A 23,635-nucleotide genomic window follows, 5' to 3' on the forward strand; every position below is an offset into this window, starting at 1 on the left:
CCCAGACTACCATCCGTTTTTAAGTAATCCTCTAAACTATCAAGTGTAGCACTATGGCCCCCAAATTACCAAAGAGTGCTAAAAAAACCCATTTTATCGAAATATTCCTATAATACCCTTGCCACGTGTCATATATTCTATTAAAAAAAAAAACTTGAAAAAAAAATTTAATAATCAAAGAAAAATTTAAAATATTTTAAAAAAATAGTTCAAAAAAATAGTTCAAAAAAAAAAGGAGGGGTAGCTCCATGGCCAGTCTAGAGTGGTTGAACCACCCTCATGGCCCTTGGGGTGGTTTGAGACCATGAGGGTGGTTCAGCCACCCCCAAAGAGCAAAATGGGGGTGGCTGAAACCAACCCCAAAAGCCTTGGGGGTGGCTTGGCCACCCATTTTTGGCCCGTGGGTCGGTTCAGCTACTCCTAAGGGCCAAACCCTCAATCTTCCTCTCTGTCTCTCTGGTCTTGTGAGGGTGGCCGAACCACCCCCATGGGCTATAGGGGTGATTTAGCCACCCCCCAGGCAAAATGGGGGTGGCTGAGCCACCTCAAAGGTTCTTGAGGGTGGTTTCAACCACTCCCATTTTGCTATTGGGGGTGGCCGAATCACCTCCAAGGGTCATGGGGATGGTTTGGCCAACCACCGTCTTGGATAAAATGGGGGTGGCCGGCCACTCCCATTGCCCAAAATTTGGCCCAAAGGGGTGGCTCGAATCACCATTTCATATTTGTTATTTTAGTTTTTATTTTTATTTTTAATATTCTTAATTTTTATTTTTATTTTTTAATTGAATAGATGACACATGGTAAGGATATTATAGGAATATTTTGACAAAATGAATATTTTGACAAAATGAGTTTTTTTGCCATTCTTTATTTGTTTTGGGGAGTCATAGTCCTAGTGTTGATAGTTTAAGAGGTTACTTTAAAAACAGCCGGTAGTTTGGGGGGGTTTTTTTGTAGTTTTCCCTTAAAATAACATAGTTATTCACATATTCATTTTAAAGTTCGATCTTGGTTTGGAAAGTTTTATTTTTCGGTGCGCAATAATGTTTTTGCAATTATATTCCCTACAAGACCTAAGACCATTTCAAAAGGATACCATTTTGCGCCTAGATAGATTCGAACTTTCTCCAAAAAACTGAAGTTAAACCCACGATTTCCAACCATCATCAATGCCCCGTTTAATAACCCCCTTCCCCTCCTCTTATGGGAGGAATTTTTTTTTTTTTTGAGTGAAAGTAAAAAGTGATTGATGTGATATAAAGTATAAATAATTTATATGGAAAAGTGGAAAAATTTTATATTGTAGTGGGTTTTTTTTTATTTAAATAATAATAATAAATTGTTGATGTGATATAAAAAGTAAAAAAATTTAAAAATGTTTTGAAGTTTATGTTTTTTGAGAGAGGTGAAAATAAGAGGAGGGGAGGGGGTTAAGAATGTTTTCTTTTTGTTTTTTTGTCTTACCTCCGTAGACGACAATGATGGCTGTGAAAGAAACAAACAATGCGGTCCTCCTTCCGCAAACATGAAGGACGCGCCTCTCCCTACTTGAAGTTATTTGGAAGATAAGGTTTGGATGAAGATTTGAGAGAAGAAGCGACCGAGTTTTGGTTCAATGTAAACTTTCATGGGTGAACATTGATGGTTTTTTAAATTTTATTTGTTTAACCTTTGCTAACAAGGAGGGGTTCATGTGGAAAACATATGGCTTTAAGTAAATGACGTGTCAAGTCCAACATGTTTTGTTGACGGTGAGTAATCAAATAAGCCACGTGTCGTTATTTGATTGGGTTTGACATTGCACGTTAATGAATTCTGTCAAAATCTTTTACAAAAGTTGGATTCAGGGGAACCTATTTGCATTTTTTTGCTTACAGTAAACTTTATGTGAAAAAGACTTCTCCTACAAGATTAGCATGGAAGCTAAAATCATTAGCTTACCACCACCAATACCATCATTAGAGGGAATTTCTGGTAGGGCTAATTTGGTCATTAAAGTATAAAATCAAATAAAAGGGATCATGTTATTATTTTCTCATAGAAGGGGCCATCCCACGCCAACCGAAAAAAATCCCCGCCAAAATAGAGGAAATTAATGGCTTTATGTTATAATATGCCCACTACTTTTTCTCGAGTACGAGGGCCCACTTATTTTTTGGGCCAAACCTATTCGTCGTTGTTCAGTCCACAATATGGGCCCCACTTCCAGACACAATCAAAGCCCCAAACGGCTATTCCCCTAACCATTCACTTTGGCGAAAACGTCAAATCGGGAAAAGCTGAAGGTCAGTTTCGTCAACTCGCTCTAGTCTCCCCCCCCCCCCCCCCCCCCCCCAACCCCAACACACCGTCTCTCGGCGTTTAAACGTCGCCGTCAAGCCCCCTGGTCCATCAAACAAAGCTGGAGAGAGAGAGAGAGAGAGAGTGTGCGAGACACATTGAGCTATCTTCTTGTTCTGGGTCTGCGAAACCCTAGAAATTTGGGGGGGAATGGGAGGGGCTTCACTGGCGGGCTTGCAGGAGCACCTGAAATTGGCGAGGGAGTACGCGCTTGAAGGCCTCTACGACACCTCCATTATCTTCTTCGACGGTGCCGTTGCTCAGATCAACAAGTAATTTCCTCTCTCTCTAGAATTCTGTCATTTGCTAGGGTTTTAGTTTGGTAATGTTGGAGATTTCTAGGTGAAGTGTTTGGGTATATGTCTGGGAATGTTGTTTTCTATTAGTTTATGACCCTTGCGTTTTTTTTTTTTTTTTTTTTTTTTGAATCGCGTGGATTTGAGGATTTGGATTTTTCTTGGCGGAAATTGTTTTCATGGGAGATTTTCCGGAAGTTCTGTTTTTGGATGGAAAATTTTTAGATGTGATGAGTGTGATGAGAGATTTTTGGCCGAAGCTACTGAAAGATACATAGATCGTGGAAAATGGAAAAAAGGGATCGTAGTATGGTAGCGTTTTTGGTTGCTGAAACAAGTGAAAAAGCTTGGTTGAGTTGAGTTGAGATTGTGTTTTTCAACTGTATGGTGAATATGTATAATCGGGAAGCTGGAAAAATTAACATTTACTGGCTGAAACAGCTGCAGGTATTTGGCATAGTTTTAGGGATTTCGTAATTATCTGGAAATATGTTCACTAGCTGAGACAGTTTTTTTTTTTTTTAAATTTAAATCTCTGGCGATTAAATGGAGTGGATGAGACATGATATTTTTTACCAACTGCATTGTCAAAAACTGAGTAAGATATACATGGAGTTGTTTACATACCACTATGTTACAATTTTAATTGTGTCATATAAGATGGTAAAACATTGGATCGTGATCTGTTGATTTTCTGGTTTTTGCCTAAGTTCACTTAGTAAAGCTTTCGAACTGCTGTTCTGATTTCAGGCACGTAAACAGTCTTGATGACCCTTTACTTCATGCAAAATGGATGAACGTCAAGAAAGCCCTTTCAGAGGAAACAGAAGTTGTAAAACAACTAGATGCGGAGAGAAGGGCATTCAAGGAAAGTTCCATGGGCCGACGCCCGTCTTCACCACCGATAAATGCTAAATCATCATTTGTTTTTCAACCGTTGGACGAGTACCCAACTTCCTCAGGTGCTGCAATGGATGATCCTGATGTATGGCGGCCCCCTAGTCGGGATACAACTGGTAGAAGACCAGCTAGGGCTGGTCAAGTGGGCATGAGGAAGTCACCACAAGATGCGACTTGGGCTCGTGGTTCTACTAGAACGAATACAACTGGCCGTGCTGCAAAGGCTGGTGGTTCAAGCAGGGTTAACTCAGGTGTTCGAGCATCAACTACTGGGAAGAAAGGCACTGGTTCTGGCAAATCTAGCAAGGGAGATTCAGCGGTAAGTTGTAGTTGGAAAAAAAGTTTAGGCAATTATTTTTGTTAACTAGGGTTTGGAACTACTATATGGGAGATTCAGCGGTAAGTTGTAGTTGGCAAAAAAGTTTAGGCAATTATTTTTGTTAACTAGGGTTTGGAACTACTATATAAATCTTAGTTTTTGTTGTGTAGAGGGCCTATTGCTAGTAACAAATAGGTTGGTGGAATTTTATCTTCAATTTAGGAAGTGTACTATCATATAATTGGCTTCTTCAGCCCTTTTTCCATAGAACATGCTGGTACCAAAATTTATCTTGTTCATTTTGCTGATAATAACAGTACTTTACTCTGTTATGCTAGTACCGGAGTTTGAATTCATGGTATTATCCAGGTTTGAAGTGAAATTGAAACCCCAAAATCTATGGTAAAGTCAGGTTTTCCCTTTGAAAACTCTGACCATATCATGTAAAGTTCTAATCTACATGTGATCAAAAGTTTTGTTCGGTTGTTCTAAGGAAGTGACATGATGGTCCGTTTAAAATCAGCATAAAGTAAAAAAGGCCTTGATATCGAAGGAGTAATTGCAATTTTCAATGCATTAAGTTGGTTTTACTGAACTCAAACATTTATCGTTTTGTGGGAGAGAGTGATGTTCCATTGAATTCTAATTGTTATTCTCGTCCATTAATGTATATGAAATATTTGAATGTCTTAGGATTTTGGCGACTTGTAGGCAAGTAATGGTGTAGCCCGGGATTGTCTTTTCACAATGGTTTAATCATCAATCATGATATTAGAAGGAAATTGTGAATGAGAGGGATGAATCAATCTATCGCATGTCTATCCAAGACTTCATTTGTTAATCATATTTTCCTCAACTTTTTGATCCTTATCATGTAAATCCTCAGGAATTAAAAAGTCTGTCAACTGTAGCAAAATTTTGGCTATTTCTTATTGTTGTCTTCTCTTCAAGTTTTAAATGGTATTTCTGATTAGGAAATAGTGGTCCCTACTTTTCTTAAGTTTCCAGCCTCTGAAACACCTGTATCTCATTTCCTTTTCCTAGTACGAGTAATTATATTAGATTGAGGCTGCCTTATTCTGCTAAATGGTGTGTGTGGAATTATTAGAATGGTGATGCTGAAGATGGAAAGTCAAAGAGGGCACAGTATGAGGGGCCTGATCCTGATTTGGCTGCAATGCTTGAACGGGATGTGTTGGAAACAAGTCCTGGAGTGAGATGGGATGACGTTGCAGGGCTGAGTGAAGCAAAAAGACTACTAGAAGAAGCTGTTGTACTTCCTCTGTGGATGCCTGAATATTTCCAGGTACTAGACTGGTTAAAGCTGAGTAAGCATTCAAGTATATTGCATTGGGTTTGATCATAATGAAATTATTCTACTTTTGTTAGAAATTGGAAGTAATCATGGTATTGAGACATGATTCCATTCATCTCTCATTTTGGTCATAAATCTCTTATCAAACATTTTCTATGTGCTCAGTAATATGTTTCTTTATGCTCTGTCACTCCTTCGATTTTAATTGGAGTTATATGCTAGGATAATTCTAATCCATTTAAATGAGTCGATGGAAATACCGACGTGGAAGTTCTATTGGATTTCATTGCTAAAATTTAATTCTCAATTATCAAATGGGGTGCAATGTTTTTACTGGTTCCCATCCTACTCTCCTTGAGTTGAATGATTCTCTCCTGCACTGATATGTAGTTTTTGAAGAAAAGGATTATTAGTTGGGTTAAATTTATTGCTTCTTTACTTGTAGGGAATTAGGAGACCCTGGAAAGGTGTCCTCATGTTTGGCCCCCCTGGAACTGGGAAGACACTACTTGCCAAGGCAGTTGCTACTGAGTGTGGCACAACATTTTTCAATGTTTCGTCAGCTACACTAGCTTCAAAATGGCGTGGGGAGAGTGAGCGCATGGTCCGGTGCTTGTTTGATCTGGCAAGAGCTTATGCGCCAAGTACAATTTTCATTGATGAGATTGATTCTCTCTGCAATGCCCGGGGGTAAGTCTTTCGCCACTTCTTGTAGAGGTTTGAAAAGCCTATTCATGTTCTCCCAGCTGCTTTTAGTTTAAGATCTCAATAAATATTGATTTCTCTCCCATATCTTTTTTCCTATGTTTAATTCCATCATTTATTGTGTTGCTGCTTATGTAGTTTTTGTGCATTTATTGATATATATAATTGACATTAATATTCTGTTGTTTTCAACCTTGTAAGTTGAATGTTTAAATATGCATGTACTTTTGCTTTGAATCAAGCTGCCCCCCCTCCCTTTTTCTTTCTTCCACCTTCCGCTCTTCTCTCTTTTTCTTTATTTTCTGTTTGCCTGTGGAACATTGAACCAGGTTCACAAATATGTTCATTCTTCACAAAATTGTGATTGGATAAAAATATATATATATTTTTTTTGACAAAATCTTTTGTATTTTTATTGAACCCAAATTCAAATAACTTCATTTCTTCAGGGCATCAGGGGAGCATGAATCATCCAGAAGGGTGAAATCTGAACTTCTAGTTCAGGTGGATGGTGTGAACAATAGTTCCACCAGTGAAGATGGTACCCGTAAAATAGTGATGGTTTTGGCAGCTACTAACTTTCCATGGGACATAGATGAAGCGTTGAGGTTGGTGCTCTTTTTGTTGTATTATTATATGGTTTTCTTCACACATTGATTTATTAACTATAGTAACTATCTTTATAGGTATACATATGTCAGATCTTACCATTTGAATTTCTGGTTTTCTTTTGTTATATCTACTTTTGTGGTAATCTAATGCAGGAGGCGGCTCGAAAAGCGAATATATATTCCTCTTCCAAAGTTTGAGAGCCGTAAAGAGCTTATCCGAATCAATTTGAAAACTGTAGAGGTAAATGAGTTTATAACTAATATTTTATCTGGCCATGGTACTGGATTAAGATGTTATTTTGGTCTTTAACTTCACTTATTTTTTGTATCACATTTGACATTGAGTTTCTTGGTTAATTTCAGAATGTAAGGTCATTCGTCTCTTGGATTGTTAACATAGAAGTAACTTAATTGGCATTTTGCATGGTTTGCTTTAATTTGCTGACTAGAAAATGAGCACTGAAGAAGAAAAATCTGTAGCATGGAAGGTTTGATTACTTGTCTTGTCTATATGGTTCAAACTTAAAGGATCTGTTAATGAAGAACAGTTTTGAGGAATAGGCTGCCAGCTCAACAAAGCTAAACTAGATGGTGACGTAATGGAACTTTTATGCTGGAAAGCACTGTAGGCGACCTATTAATGGTTTTATTTTTACTCGCTAAAATGCTTGCATCAGAATTGATTTCTCACAGAACTGTTTTTTTGTTCTCATTTTATTGCTACTGCTCTGAATACCATATTTTGAGGATTAAAGATTATCAACTCCCAGGTTTTACCATACAACAAATAATTACAAAACATCTACAAACCGAAGAAAGCTTGATTTTCTATATCTTGTTTTGATAAGGGTTTGCCAAAAGTTCAATCTAATATGGCAGCAACTACCCCAACGCTGTAAGGAGGATACTATTAGATTGATAGCTTGCATTAACATTTTAATTGAAAGTTCAAAGATCATTTTCTTCTTGGTAGATATCTTTGTGGACCTTCAGTTAGTTCAAAATCTATGCAACGAGGCGTCAAGGAGCATAATCCTCTAGTGTTGGTTAATTTTTAGAACTTTTGTACACGGTGTAGTTCTCTTTTCAATAATGCTGTGATTACTAATAAAATAATAATCAGGTTGGTCTTCTTGCTTGTGCCCTCACTCCCGCACCTTTCTGATTCTGTTATTGTCTTGAAGAAGTAATTCCATCAGAGTTGCCAATCATATGTTTGCATTTATCATAATGGTACTTTGAAGCATCTGTATATATATATATATATATATATATATTATGTATTTCCTTTTACTTTTTTTATTCCCTGAGCATATATTTCCTTTTACTTGCTATATATGTTTGCTGATTGATCATATTTATCATGTATCAGGTGGCCCCTGATGTAGATATTGATGAAGTGGCTCGCCGAACAGATGGGTACAGTGGAGATGATTTGACAAACGTCTGCCGGGATGCTTCCTTGAATGGCATGAGGCGCAAAATAGCTGGAAAGACACGTGATGAGATTAAGAACATGCCCAAGGATGAGATTTCAAAGGACCCTGTTGCCATGTGCGACTTTGAAGAAGCCTTGATTAAGGTCCAACGTAGCGTTTCTGCTTCTGATATAGAAAAGCATGAGAAGTGGTTTACAGAATTTGGGTCGGCATGAGGAGGATGATCGTGCCATACTGAAGATAGTAGACTGTTTTCCTAACTAGCCAGTTTGCTTGGTGATTGTGTCTTCTAAAGTTCTAATTGTTTCTTGATATTCCATTTGTTTATCTCGCAGCTGATCGATATTAATCCCAAGTGTTTCTTCATATTCCCCTATCCTTGTGCTATTGCCTGTAACCACTCAATGTAATATGTAACTTGATCATAATTGCAGAACCCTTGTATTATTCTTCAAATTTTATTCAATCAATTCTGAATCATCTGACACTCTAAAAGATGGAATCAATTTATATATATATATATATATTTAAAAAAATAGCTTCCAATATCTTTTTATGCCAAGGGCAATGGGACAGTAGGTAAGGAACTTAGGTTGACACTCTGACCTCCTTATCAACCCCGCACATGGATGGATTCTTTATGTTTTAAATGAAACGGAGATGGGTTATTATTTAAATTTATTAAATGATGTGACGTGGCTACATATTTATATTGTGTCATCATGGATACTTTTAGATGTAATTAAGCAAAATTCTAACCGTATAAAATGATTTTTCTCTATTTCACTTAAAATAGGAAGGATCTTTATCCCTTTAACCCCTCTACTCGAAAGTAATTATAATTTATATATAATAAATACATAAAGTGAGTGTGTTTTTAAAGTATGTGAGAAGCACACGCTTTTTTAATAGTAATCACATTTTTATAATAGCATTAATAAAAAACCACGTATTTTTTACATGCTTTAAAAATATGTTATTTTATTAAACTGATTTGTAGCTAATTTATGTGAAGTGGCAACGCGTCAGGCATGAGGTAATTAAGACGGCCGAACAATCCGTTGGAACGACAGTTCGTCTTCTTCTGATCTCAACTCTCAAAGTCTCAACCACCCATTGCATTGTCGGATTGCATTGTGGCTAAAATCGGCATCACAAATTTATCTCACTGTCTCCTTCCTTTCCCTCCTTCGCTTCGCCCGCCCCATTCAAAATTATTAACTACACTTGGAAGTTGAAATGCAATAGCGGCTATCCCATTACCCACCAGGGTATACTTTTCTTGGTGCCTCTGCCCACATCTTGGGCCACCTGGAAAGTTTTTTGTGCAAACATTTTAATGAGTTTGGCCACCCAAAAAAAAGGACGTTGGGTACATATTCTAATCAAGATTACTTAAATTGAATTTATGCTATTGTAGGCCCTAAGATTAATGGCCACAAATATGGCTTAAGATTAATGGCCACAAATATGGATCACGGTTTTTTTTTTTTTTGTCAAAAAAAATTTGGGTTGTAGAAATTTTTCAAAACTATTTTATTAAATTAACTCTGTTTTTAAGCTTCTCTCTCTCTCTCTCTCTCTCTCTCTCTCTATATATATATATATATATATATATATATATATATATTTGAAAATATGTATGAGAATTACATTAAAAAATGCATATAAAAAAATTATATATTTTTAAAACAAATATCAATTTAATAAATTGGGTTTTAAAAGAAACTTTGTCCCTTAAATATAGCTAAGGGCTCAACTGAAAATTGTGGTGTAAATAAAAAATGATCCTTGAGTATCTGAAAAAAGAAAAAAAGATGAAAATAGGTGACTGCCAGGTGAGCCTATCATTAATTATTTTGGTAACTTTTCTATAAATGCCCTTTAAAGTGAAGCTACCAACCGTGTACGTAGTAGAGCCCTTCGTTGCCCCAACCCCTGATGATGGAAGGGTTCAGTTTAAAAAACATCAATCTTATTTGTTTCAATCTCCTTCTCCTCCTTACTCTCTTCAGCTGCAATCTGACACAGTTGATGTCAGACCCAAACCCAATAGAAGGTGACAACCTATTTTGAACTGATCGAAGAACACTACCCTTAAATGTTTCACTTTTTTTTTTTTTTTTTTGTTATTTGGTTTTGATTAGCGTGGTTGGGATCAGTGATGATGATTTTGTATGTGGGTGATAATGGTGGTGTGTGTGTGCAGCTGCTGTGTGTGCAATGATAAAATGTGGGCAAGGAACATGCAAGCCCTCCAATGCTTCAATTATTGGTTTTGACTGTGAGTGTGATCCTGGTTGGAAGGAAATTCAGATTGGTCCTTTGACCTTCCCCTCTTGTGTTGTTCCTAACTGTGAGTTCCTCTCTCTCTCTCTCTCTCTCTCTCTCTCTCTCTACATGTAAATATGACTTCTGTAGTATGCTTCTGAAGAGTAATTTTAAATACTCAACTCCTATACTACTTTTATTTTACTGGCTGACGTGGTAGTGTTTGTCAGTCTTTAAATGTCACCGTCACATTTAGTCCAGTGAAATGGAAGTTGAGTATGTAACATTACTCTGCCAAATAAATAAAAATAAAAATGAAATGTTGATAAAGTTATTGATTTTTAAAAAAGTTGTATGAAATAAGGACAAGAGTATGCTGATTAGACTTTTTCTTGCTTATAATATAGAGTAATTATATTTAGTAGATTCCTGTACAACTGCCATACTAACTCGATGACGTGGTAGTAAAAATCATCTATGGGATTAGTATTTGATTTTTTTTCTTCATTTTTTTTACAACTGCTTTTTTATTGACTGATTTGTATAAGAACGAAAAAAAATTAAGGGTTTGTTTGAGTATGCGATTTTTTTTTTTTTTTTTAAATATTCAAAATTGTGAATACCGAGAGAATTTGTTTTTTGAAATTATGTTTGGATTAATAGTTTAGAAAACCTGAGACAAAATTAGAAAAAGTTGGATAAAATCTGAGTATAATTTGAATTTTAAAAAACAGTATTTAAAAAATATTTGAAAAAAAACAAAAATCACACAAATTCAACTATAATTTAGTATGCAAATTTCAAAACAAAATAAAATTGAAAAAGATGTCTAGATGGATTTTTGGCATTCGTATGTGATATCTTAAAGGGATCTTGGCCGCTTTGGAATTTTCTTGGTATTCCCTGCTTTATGTCACAAAATATGCGATTGCAACAAGATTGTGAAACAAATGTAGAACCTAGCTAGCAGATTATTAGGGAATAAAAATCTACAAGCAGAAGATTTTATTCCATTTTTCAAGGAGCGTTCGTTTGATGCTTTGTAACGAATCATAAGATTTCAATCTGCTATATATATATATATATATATATATATCCTTACTGCATGGGCAATTAAAAATGTCAAAATACGAACTCGATCCTATTCAAATAATTAGTTGGGGTATCGATGACATTGCAGGCACACTTGATTTCCAATGTGGCAATGGATCTCCACCGCCGCCCCCGCCGCCAGCTCCTCTTCTTCCACCCCTTCCGACCCTGTTTCCAAACCTGACTGACCGTACACTCATGAATCATAGCATATTTTATTGAGTATTTATTTATTTATTATTATTATTATTATTTTTTGAAAAAAAAAATAAATAAAAATGCACAAGCAAAATGAAAGTGAAAAAATTATGGCTACTAAGCCGAGAAACTATATTTTATTGGATCAGAGTAATTCTAAATACTCATTTTTCATTTCACTTTCATGTTATTGGACAGATGTTACATGTCCATTAGTCTTGTATTTTTTTCAGTTTTTAATAAAGACCGATCCAAAAACTGGTCGAAGACTGATCCATAAACTGGTGGACACTGGCACATTAGCCGTGAGAGTGAGATAGGATATGAGTAGGTAGCAATACTCATTTTATTTTATTTTAAATTATTTAATTTAGTTATTTATATATGGATTACAGCTTGTGCCCTTGTTTGGTGCGGTGACGGAACGTGCATGACCAATGGAACTGGATACGCATGCAATTGCAATGAAGGATCGGCAAATTTGATGAATTTAACAGGCTTTGCTTGTTTTAAGGAATGTAAGCTGATTAATTACCAGAATGAATTTGAATAACTCTAAATAATTAAAAAAGGTTTAACAAAATGTTCTTTATCTCCCTTTCAACCAAAAGTTTGAGAATTTTTTTTTTTTTTTTTTTAATTAAACAAATATTAATTAAGATGCATGTTAAATTGATCCTTGCAAATCTTTTTGCCAGGCTACTTTGGAGCAGATTGCAAAGGTTCTGCAACTACACAACCTAGTACTTCTAGCTCCTCAAGAAATGACATAACAAATGGGGGTAAATTTATGCAATGTTTTGCTTACTCAACAAGATTGAAGTTGCTTACTATTTTTGCCATGTCCTAAACATTTTCTAGTTTTTAATACAATGTCTCCTCTATGTCTATAGTAATGAATTTTGCAAAGAGATATGATACGTTTTTAACTTCTATACAACTCTTGTATAATTCCAACAACTTTTTTTTTTCTTTTTTTTTTTTTTTTTTTTTTTTTTTTTTTTTTTAAAAAAAATAAAAATAAAAATAAACCATTGGATATGTAGTTGCAAAACTCAGGGCAAATTCCACTTGAAGGTCTGTTATGGACCCTTGGGCTCAACCTGTTCTCTTGAGACTTGACTTGAATTTCTTTTTTGGAACTCTAGTTTCTGCCCTAGGGGGCTAGTAATTGCCACAACATGCTCTTGGGTTGGGCTACTTGATTGAGCTGCAGTTTGTCTTGGTCCACTGCTATTCATGCCTATAACAGTATGTTTGGAAAGCAGGAATAGACTCAAAAATATAATAGATATTTATTTGGAATACTTATTTCATTGATTAGTTACATTTTCATCCTAGAAATATCTATTCCTAAGTAATGGTTATTTCTCTAAAATGAGGAATATTTGTTCCACTTTAAAAGGTTCGTAATAGGTATTCCCCCCAAAAATGGAAAAACTCTAAAAATAAATATTCCAAAAAACCCATTCGTCACTTTTACCCCCTCTCTTCCTCCACACTCTTGTCAGCCTGTACCATGGGTGTTTGACCACTCACTCGAGGTGGTCGGCCGCCCCAACCAAAGGTGTGGCATCTGGTAGTCCAACCACCCTTGCATGTTGGTTATGGGTGGAGAGAGCCAGAAGGAGGTGGATGCTATTCCTATGTTATCTTTTTAGTAAGGGTATTTTAAAAAATTTGGTTGAAATCTGATTCTATTCCAGTCAGGAAATTTGGTCATTCTTGTGTTTCATCAAATAAATGAATAGTAACGGTCATTTTGTTCCAGTTTCTTGTATTCTTGGTAGTATTTATTCCTATTCCAAAGTAAGGCTAGTGCCTAATCCTATTACCAGGTAAGGCTAGTACTCATTTATTCCAAACGTGCCCTAAGTATTCAAAGTATTGGGGCCTTGAAAATAGCATTACTTTTAAGAACAAAAATACAAGCTAGAGTTGAAAGATTAGCTCTTGGGGCTTTGAACTCCCAAAGAACCAAGAAAAGACCTCTTTTCCTACACTTTCTATCTCTCCTACACATTCTGGAAGATCTAGATGATCAAATGGTTGCTAAGGTCCCATTAAGAGCCTTAAATAAGCTCCCCATCTTTTTTCTACAAGTTTTATACTTATCTAAATCACAAACTATCTATGACCAATAAATCAGTGATAGGACTAATCGATCACTAGGGTTTAAATTTTTATCTAGTGTGTCTTTATGCCTCACCAATCGATCAATTACTTTATGCCGATCGGTCGGGTACCCTTTTCTGAAATCCACAATGTACAGTCACCTAACCGATCGACCAGCTTGACCATCGATCGATCAATAGGTTTTTTTGAGTCTGACCGATAGATCGATACCTTCCACCAATAGATCTGTACCTTCCCACTAATTGATCAGTACCTTTTCGCCAATAGATTGACCCGAAAACCTGATAAGATAAGCACTGTAGAGTCGTTTAATATTTGCATAAAAATCCTTTTATACTTTCCTTAGCATATAAATCACATCTACTCATAAGCAATGTAATGTCATCATCTTATTTCTTTAGTACTCTCACATCTCATTAGGAGTTATTACTTTGCGATTTGTTGGGACCTTCCTCCCACGTGATGGCTTATTGGGACCTTTCTCCCATATTAGCTTCATAGGTGAAGAATAGATGACTTCTATTTTAACCGTGTGTGTGTGCACAATGTGTTAACAAAATAATGTAAGTGCAGAATTTAAATGGCACAAGAATTTGGTTAATGAAGTGGAAACTCAATCAAGAGAAAACCACTCCGGGGTAGCAAAACCCAGAATATTCATTATTCAGAAGACAAAGCTATTACATAGACAGTAACACTCACATACCCAATGCAGCGAACATATCTAGCATTCTGACGTGTAACCCAACACGAACGCCTTTTAACCAAGTCTCCTACTTGAAAGGGTTTTCAATGGAATCCTTTACCTTAGGGCCAACCCCTAAGATAGACTTCAGTTCAGCACAGCAACAGCACACAACAACAACGGCTTGAGAGAGATCGATTCAGCACAATAACTCTAACATATAACTCTCTAAGCTCTATGAAATTTAATATCGAGTTCTTACAAACAATATGCCTAGGGCCCTCTATTTATAGGCTACATGAATCCAAATTCGCGTCTGACTTGAATTACCTAGGCGGCGTCTGGACAGTAGCTAAGAGCGTTCAGATGGACAACTGTGCAACCAGCTTTCCAAATTCGCATGATATTCTTTCCTGAATAGGGCCTCGTCCGGATAGTGTTGCCCTAGCGTCCGGACGGTTGCACTTTAGCTACATGCAATTTCCATATCAAGGCTTTGAGTGTCTGGACCATGAAGGCTGACGTTTGGATGGTTGAATTGATGCACGCAATTTCCATATATGAAGCTTGAGTGTCCAAACTATGAAGACTGACGTTCGGACGGTTGAACTTTATATGCACGACTTGCCTTATGAAGGAGAGCGTCTGGATGGGAACACACATTGTCCAGACGGTTGCAGCTGTCTTCCCATATTTGTGTTTTGGAAAGAAATCTTTCAACCTGTCGAACACTGAGATCGTCCGGACGTGTTGCTGAGAAGTCCGGGCGGATGTAAGTTGGAACAGTTCGAAGGTTCTTGATACAGAGGAAGGTTCGGACGGAAAGTTATTGTCGTCCGGACAGATGATGCTTGGACAGTCGAGCGTTCAGACTCTAGACAGGGCCGTCTAGACGGAATCTTGGGATTCGACTTCTTTGAGTTGGAATTTGCACAGAATCTTCTTAGAACTTCTGAAATAGCCTTCTTTATATTTGTGACACTGAACTTGTCATAATAAGGCTCATTCCATCTTAGAGAAACAAACTCTAAATAATTTGAAGATTTTGGAAAATATGGTATCCCTATGAAAACAGTAACATTACATAATAGTGATTTTGTCAACAGAATCCAGCTAATCAAAAACTAACGATAGGGGACCTTTCTTCCTTCGGCTTTCGCTACCTTATTAACCTTTTTATCATTTTCTTTATAGTACTAGGGCCCTTTTACATCCATATACTTGGGATCTTTCTCCCAATTTATTATTAGCTTAACAGCAATGGGGCCCTTCCGCACCCAACCTGGGGATCTTCCTTTGACGAGTCATTTATTTTAATACAGAATGAAATCATCAGAGTGGCATGACGATTAGTTGTAAGTCAATATCAACCTAATCCATCTCATAAAATATGCATAATATATCAGAGATAAACATGTAGCAGCGGAACTTAACTTCATAAATATAAAGTAAAGGAATTACAATATCATGGCCATTTAACTATCTATCTTTTTAAGTCTTAATCAAATAATATTTACATCAAAAGAACTGCTATACAAAATAGGTGTCGTCACAGACTCACATGCGACACAAGCCATATATAACATGTCTCTACAAAAGATGGATCATCCATAGTTTGACCCACATACAACTTATGTGAAGAGCCTCAGTCGTAGTACCCCAAATATAATGCCACAGGGTCCTCATCGACGTCTGCGGTACTTGCATCCAAAGCGTCAACATCTACATGGTTGTGGTGGTGCCTACATCCACATAGATAGAAATATGAGTTCACAAACTCAGCAGTATAAATCTTACTAAATTTTTCACAATGAGCCAATTCTTTTCCTTTCTATCTTATGCTTACTATAACAACTACTATTGACATGATGTTTCATTTTTTGAAACTTGGTAGAAGAATCTATGGGTTCATTAGGAATCGATAGTTGTTGTCTGGTTTGTTTCATGTTTCTATGGGCAGATCCAATACCAACCCGACTTATTTCTCAGGAAGTGCAGAAGAATTCTTCGAATAATTTCGAACCTAATCTTTTTAAAAAAGCACGTATAGCAGACCAAGAAAGGAATAAGCGCTAGCAGATGAGATTGAACCTATAGACTAGGCACCAAAGGAAGAATTTGGTTTCGAAGCTTATAAGGTAAACACAAGCTTGTATAAACATGTGAAATCACATATATATGTAAATAAATCCTGAGAATCAGCTATACATGCATACAAACATTCCACAACTTTGGGGGATTACAACTATACATGCATATCTAAGCACGAGAAAAAATGACGTCATAACTCAGTTATACTCACATGCAATCATTCCACAACCTCAGAGAACACAAGCATAACAGCACATCTAAGCATGTAACTTTATAAATCATCATATGCAAATCAGTCGTAATAATATACATAAGCTCTGTTCCATTCAAACTCATAGGCATATGGATACGTCTAGCATGAAATGCCACATAAATCATTATCCTAACTTTTCATAAACTTATGCTATGCATGTCATCATATTATGAGGCAACTTCGGCTCATTATTTATTATGGAGGCAACTTCAACTCCTATACTTTCATTATGGAGACAACTTCGGCTTCCTTTGCATTACAATATGGAGGCAACTTTGGCTCCTTAATCTCTTATACATAATCATGCTCATGCTTCATGCTATAAAACTTATCATACTTTTGCTTTCATGCTCATGCATCATTCAACCACATATCTCTTTCATAAATCATTAAACACATCTTGAAATCCTTTACTCATTATGAAACTCCACAATACATATCTCAATTCACAACTTCACAAAACATACTTTAAATCTCATAAACCATCGTTAACTCATATCTCAACATAATTTAAACTATCGAAAGCATTTATGAAGCATATATTATCATAAAATATCATCGGCTTGAGTTTAAGCAAATATAACATTTTGTAATATCCTAAAACCACAAAGCATAGTATCTTCTCTCAGTGAGTTGAATACCCACTTTGACTGCTTAACAACTGGCTTGGGAAGGTATCCCCGACGTAAGCCACACAATGTACTACTATACAAAACATTATAAAAGCACATAAAAACTAACCCATAGTATTTTCTAATTCTGAATCCCATTTATGTTCTTGATTTTGATCAAGAGTTAAGACCCATGGAAGACCTATAAATTTTTAGGGCTCCATTTGATAACCCAATAATTAATAACACTAACCCATAAGATAATCTTAGGGTTATATACAAAATCTACTAACTTAAAACACTTAGACAAAACTAAGGTTTTGGGTCTTACCTTGATTTCTCACCAAAAGTGAAACCCAATGCGTGAAGATGACTTAGGACACTTTAAAGCAAACAACACCTAAAGGAAATTGAGAAATCAAGCTCAAACTCTAAGGATTTACACAAAATCATGCAAAGTTAGGATTTCCTAATTTACTTCAAACGATCGGTGAAAACAACGATTTCACGTCAACGATCACATTCTGGTGTCAGATTTGAGTATGGAAGCTTCAGACGTTTGAAATCTAGTGTTTAGAATCAAACCATAGGAGAGAGAATGAAGAGAAATCGTGAGAGTGAAAGAAATGGGGAGAGAAAGGAGCTGAAAACTCGCTAAGCCAATTTCTATCCAGGCCTGTTCGGACAGGTAAGTAAGCCGTCTGGACACTCATGTGTGAAGTCGCACAGTTCAACTCTCGGGTTAACCCGTCCGAACACCCAAATGTCTCGTCCGGACGCGCATGAAGAAATGGACTCTCGGGAAGGTTTGTCTGCTAGCTGTCTAGACACGTCAGCGGACAGGATGCTACTGTGTGACCTGTTCGGACGCCCAACTCATAAATTCATATTTAAGACTATTTTTAAGTGCTCTTTTCCATATTCTTATCTACTTAATCACTTAATTAGTCTAATTTATGTTTTTTAACATCTAATTAATATCTTGGACGTTACACTTCCTCCCAATTTATTAGTGTCTTATTATTCATTTATATAAAAGTATGCAATACCATGGGATGTACATCTAACATTTAATTTAATTTCATAAATCATCATTTAACAAATCATCTTAAAACATATGATACACATAGAAAGTAAATGATTATATTATTTCATAAAATAGTTATGCTCATTTGAAACATAAATATCATGCATTAAAAATAATTATCATGTCTTAGTAAATAATATACTTATAGGTTTCTGTAGATTGTAGCAAACACTCTAACTTAGTACTCACTGCATTTTATTGTGCTTTTGCGCAACAATATATCTATTTTAAATTATTTTTAAAAAGCTAAACTCTAAACCATTAATTGTTTTCCTTATACTCTGTCCAAAAAATGGGCAGTGTAATGACATATTTACAATGGTAAATATCTCGCGAGCATGGTACTATGATATGTCAAGCGTGACACTATTCACATGAATGCATGACACTATTCATGTGAATGTGTGACATAAACCCTAGGTGTTATTTTATTATCCTAGGCATGTTATTATAGTCCTATGTTAACTCCGACATCGTAACGGTATATCTATTATATTATAATGTCACTTGGATATTGTGATGCTATATTTCTACCTCATATTGTTACTTGGGCATTATGACAACTTTATTTACTATGTCATAATGCTTGAGTCATTGTAGTATTTTCACATATTTTCATACGGGCATTACTACGTCATAAATATATTAATTATCTAAATATTTCTAATATTATTTGGACATTATAATGGGGCTACTGTAGAATACTTATTTGTATTTGGCCATCACAACAACACTATTGTAATTATTTAAATACCAATTGAAATATAAAGACATTATTTAAAAATAATAGTATGAACTTCTCGGGGTTATTCGGGCATCGTTTGACTTAATTTTAATGAACAAACTTCAAATTCTTAAAGAGTGATTCAAAAGGAGTTTATCGACCTCTTTTGTGAAAATTGCCTTCGAGGGTCCTAGAGCACTATTCATTGCGCTACCACATCAGCAACTCCCCTCAAATTTTTCTCTCCTCTCCTGCCCACCCTCACGGCTCTCTCTCTCTTCTTACAAACTCTCTCAAACTCTCGAAGAGAATGTTTTTCACAAGTCTGAGCAAAAGCCTCCCATTTTATAGGCCCACTCAGTCAATATTGGATGATGGCCGAGATCCTACCATGTGAAGTGGTAGGATGGGCACCATCCCCACCTAGGATGACGTCATCCGGGTGATGTCACTCCCAAGGTAGTGTCATCATGATGTCATCAGCGCAGTACCCTGCTGATGCCAGCAGGTGGCTGACCTGCTGTCGACGTGGTGCGCTGTGTGGCATAACCCAATTGGCCGCAACATGGCAGTTTGCCACCACAAATGCGATTCTTCATGCCTCATTGTCAATGCCTTCTTTAATATTGATTGATTTGAAATTTTAAGAGCATGTAGAGAATTTGAAGATGGTCGTTTGGCATATTACTTGAAGCGTTTAGAGTTCGTTTGACTATGATTTCACGTGCCCAAAGTTTTAGGGGTCCACTTTTCACTTTGATTTAAATTGGACCCCGAAAGTTAATCCAATTAACTCCCAATTTTATCACCGGTTCCCAACATGTATAGAATTATAATGGTCATTTCATTTTCTTTAACTCACTCCATTTGGCTCTTAAGTTTGCTATGTGTTTATGACAAGTGTAAAAACATATATAATGATAATTCTCTAGATCTTTTTATCATTGTATTCGCATTATCTACCTTATGAGATCTAATTTTCGCGGGTGTTACAAATCCTCTTGCATAAGCCACACAAAATGAACTTCAATTATGATTTCAAAACATTAAGCACAAACGAGAATATGATGCATCCAAAACTAAACACCCAAGTAGGATCACCCCCCCCCCCCCCCCCCCCTTTTTTATTTTTTATTTTTTTTGTATTAATAACATGAAAAGCGTACAATCAATATTGCAATGCATGAAAAAATAAAAAAAGAAATACAAACATAAAAAATCATGACAATGTAAACTTCAAAATGACATGCAAAATATATACAAAAGAACATGCCCTAGGATGATGATGAGACTCTAAGTGCAATCCTAGCGATACAATGCAACTACCTCAAACTAGGTAGGCTACCACCATCCATCTTGAGGGGGTGAATGTGGTAAACTTTTCTTACCCAAGATTTTTTAACAGTGTGTGGTAACTTAATACTTTGAACCCTGTGTTTGTCTAACACATTTAGCCTAGCCAAGACAACCCTTACTATCTTAAACAAACCCTCATCATTATTCATCGAATAGGAAATCTCATTCATATGCTCATGGGGTCTCAACATAAAACACCTTGGTTGGATGTGACAAACTTTACCACTATGGTGGCAAGTAGAGACAAACCTAAAGATTGGCTGTCTCCTAGGAGGGGCACCAGACTTAGTCTTAGGCACACCATCACAATAAGGTTTCTTATCACAACAAGAACAAAAACAACTTTAGTACTTTTAAAACTAGATTTTTCATGAGAACGAGGAGGCCAAAGACGAGTGTCTAAGATCTACCTGACTAAATGTTATGTTCAAACCTTCTTTGAATGGGCTTGTGATCGAGCTTCTTTGTGTCTCTTGTGAAACACTTCCATTCGATCATTGTGCGACTGCCATTACAAGCAAGGCTCTTCGTGGTAACTTGTTCCATACAATGATTCAACCTCATTCAAAAGTAGTGCAATCGCCACTATATATGACCAAACCTCTGGAAAACTTGAAATTTAACATCTTGAAGACACTCGTTTGAACTTTCTGTGATCGGGATTGCAATGGAAGTTCTTGGATCTCAATTCTTGAAATTCCTTAAAGATCGTGTCCGATTAGCCAATGACCGAGATTGCGATTGAGCTCATTGGTTAGTCTTGAATACTTGTCTCTTTGAACACAAATTGAAGTTTAGACTTAACAAACAAATTTAGACTTGCACCAAACTAATTTTGACATTGAATTTGCCAACATAAAAACCTAACAAGTTCTAACAATCTATGATTTTGTTTGATGTTTTGGATGAGTGTTAGGAAAAACGTTGTTTCAAGGTTGTTTTTTTCCCTCTTTTTTCTTTTTTTGGTTAAAATGAGATTGCATTAGGTTGTTGCAAATTGAACCTTTTTCTTGGTGGTATTCTATATATTAAGCTAAGGGCAGACTCTAAAAAATAAAAAATTTAGAATTTAGAATTTTATTTTTTATTTATCTTTATTTATATTATTGGATACTAGGATTTGGGTAAAAAGTTCTGTTTCCTAGACTTTCAAACATGTTCCTTGATCTTTATCAATGCCTGCATAGTTTGATCTAGATTGTGTTTTAATATACCTAATTGTGTGAACTTGCTGTTTTTCCTTCCCACTTGTATTATGTCTATTCACATGCTTCGCTAACTCATTATATGTGTTCATGTGACAGGATCTAGTGAAGTGCCAAATTTCTTAAGGAGCTTCCATACACTACACACAGTAATGTTAGCTGTAATCTTTATAACTTGGATTTAAGCGAGAAAAAAAGGAGACCAAGACAATGAACACGATGATCATAGTGATAAGAATAATTGGATTAGTATACCAATGAGATACTCTTTTTTTTAGCAAATAATTATAAGTGTTCTAAGGAAATTCTATACAAAAATCATTCTCTTTCTCTTCTTGTCTTCTTGATGATGTTTTCCAATTTTATATTCTTCTGAGTCCTCCACCAGATGTGTTCATAAGATTACAAGCTTAATTAAGTCCCTAATATTTATGAACTGAGTGGCTCACCAGATGTGTTCAGAAGCATAATTGGGACCCATTTTATCTGTCACTTGGAGGACTTTTGCCCAAGTTGTTGCTTTTCACGGATTGCACATTGGCACATCGGGGTGCTACTAATCTTTTTAACGGAAAAGGACAGGTACTACATTAATTAGGTTGGAGTTTATGGAGGTACAAAAACCTTACTATTAAACTGACAACAAAAGGATCCTGAAATTGTTAGCAAAAGTACAAGAATAGTGACCTAACTATGTTGCTTTACCCAGTAGAGGACAAGTCATGTGTGCAAGGGAGATTTCTCTTGTCCTTAATCAAAAAAAAAAGGGGAAGATTTCTCTTATCATTTGCCTGTTTTAATTTTTAATTTTTTGTTCCTTCTATTGTCTTATTTTCTGTTTCCTTTTACTTCTCTTCTGTGTGCTGTGATGGCATTGTTGTAATCGAGGGCCACAAGGCATGTGCTAAAATATGAACCATATTTTAATGCAACTCGTGTTAACGGCTGTCTTCCTATCTTTTTTTGATCATTGTGCTGCCCTTCTTTTCATGGAACACATAAAATATTTCCCTGTTATATTGGAATGTATCAATAAGTACAACTTAGGCATGCTACCAGATTAGAGTAGAAAAAGAAAATATATATATATATATATATATATATATATATATATATATATATATATATATATATATATATATATATAGTTGCTCAAGAAATATTCAAACTATACACGAACCATGAAACTGTACAATAGAGAACTTTAGAACCTGAATTTCTTCTGGTTTCTTAGTGCAAATGGCTTTTGCCTTATTATAAAGTTTAATTTTACAATATTATAAGAGCATTTGGTAATCGGAGATACAAAAAAGAAAAGAAAAGAAAAAGTACTTAAGATACGGCCTTATAACTGAGAATATATACGAGTCAAATACTCACGTTAACCAAGATATAGCTTCGCCCTCCATTAGAAAAGGGACGAATTATGCAGAGGTACATATAACAAGGAAATTAAAGATCATAAACTGGAAGAGAGAATACAGGAGCAGTGGCCAATCATATCATGTGTGTTGCTTCCCCAACTAGAGGACAAGTCATATGTCCCTTTGTTTGCTCGTCCTATGGATCCAAGCTGTTAAAGGCTTTGTGCTTTCTGTAATTTTTGTCCATTCTATCGTCTCCTGTTAAAGGCTTGTGCTTTCTGTACAACTAAAAAATGTATTAAGATACTTTAGTCTATATAAAACAAACAAACGAGTAAGGTTTAATTACATTTTTCCACTCTAAATTAACATCCCATTTGCACATAAACCCTTAAATTATAATTCACTGCAACTTGGTTTCCCAAATAACCATTTTTGTGACGTCGCAACTAATTACTACGTCGAAAGTGAAAAATATCAAGATTTTTCACGTGACACTACCATTTCTTATAACATCAAAAATCTCGGAGTAGAATAAATTTTTATTTTTCTTTTGACATTGCAATAAACATACTAAAGCTTTTATATAAATCTCAATTTAAATAAATATTAACTTTGTTGTATTACATATTTT

General features: G+C 35.7%; 2 protein-coding genes across 3 annotated transcripts; both read left to right on the forward strand.

Annotated features, from left to right (window-relative positions):
- The first annotated feature begins 2,327 nt into the window (after window positions 1-2,327).
- LOC133864414 (katanin p60 ATPase-containing subunit A1) lies at window positions 2,328-8,408 on the forward strand. Its single transcript, XM_062300745.1, has 7 exons — window positions 2,328-2,615; window positions 3,390-3,858; window positions 4,967-5,164; window positions 5,619-5,863; window positions 6,328-6,486; window positions 6,643-6,730; window positions 7,862-8,408. Exons 1-7 carry the CDS (start codon window positions 2,494-2,496, stop codon window positions 8,141-8,143), a joined length of 1,563 nt encoding a protein of 520 aa, XP_062156729.1. The 5' UTR covers window positions 2,328-2,493; the 3' UTR covers window positions 8,144-8,408.
- Window positions 8,409-9,850: 1,442 nt separating this feature from the next.
- LOC133862230 (uncharacterized) lies at window positions 9,851-22,034 on the forward strand. 2 transcript variants are annotated; one of them, XM_062298001.1, is made up of 6 exons: window positions 9,851-9,987; window positions 10,138-10,284; window positions 11,380-11,481; window positions 11,885-12,007; window positions 12,188-12,271; window positions 21,737-22,018. In XM_062298001.1, the coding sequence occupies exons 1-6, from the start codon at window positions 9,870-9,872 to the stop codon at window positions 21,820-21,822; spliced, it is 660 nt and encodes a 219-aa protein (XP_062153985.1). In that variant the 5' UTR covers window positions 9,851-9,869; the 3' UTR covers window positions 21,823-22,018. The 2 variants fall into 2 exon arrangements, with proteins under 2 accessions (XP_062153985.1, XP_062153986.1); XM_062298002.1 differs by lacking the exon at window positions 11,380-11,481 and having other exon boundaries at window positions 21,737-22,034.
- The last annotated feature ends 1,601 nt before the right edge of the window (window positions 22,035-23,635 follow it).

The sequence above is a fragment of the Alnus glutinosa genome, chromosome 3, assembly GCF_958979055.1.
Source record: "Alnus glutinosa chromosome 3, dhAlnGlut1.1, whole genome shotgun sequence".
NCBI lineage: Eukaryota > Viridiplantae > Streptophyta > Magnoliopsida > Fagales > Betulaceae > Alnus > Alnus glutinosa.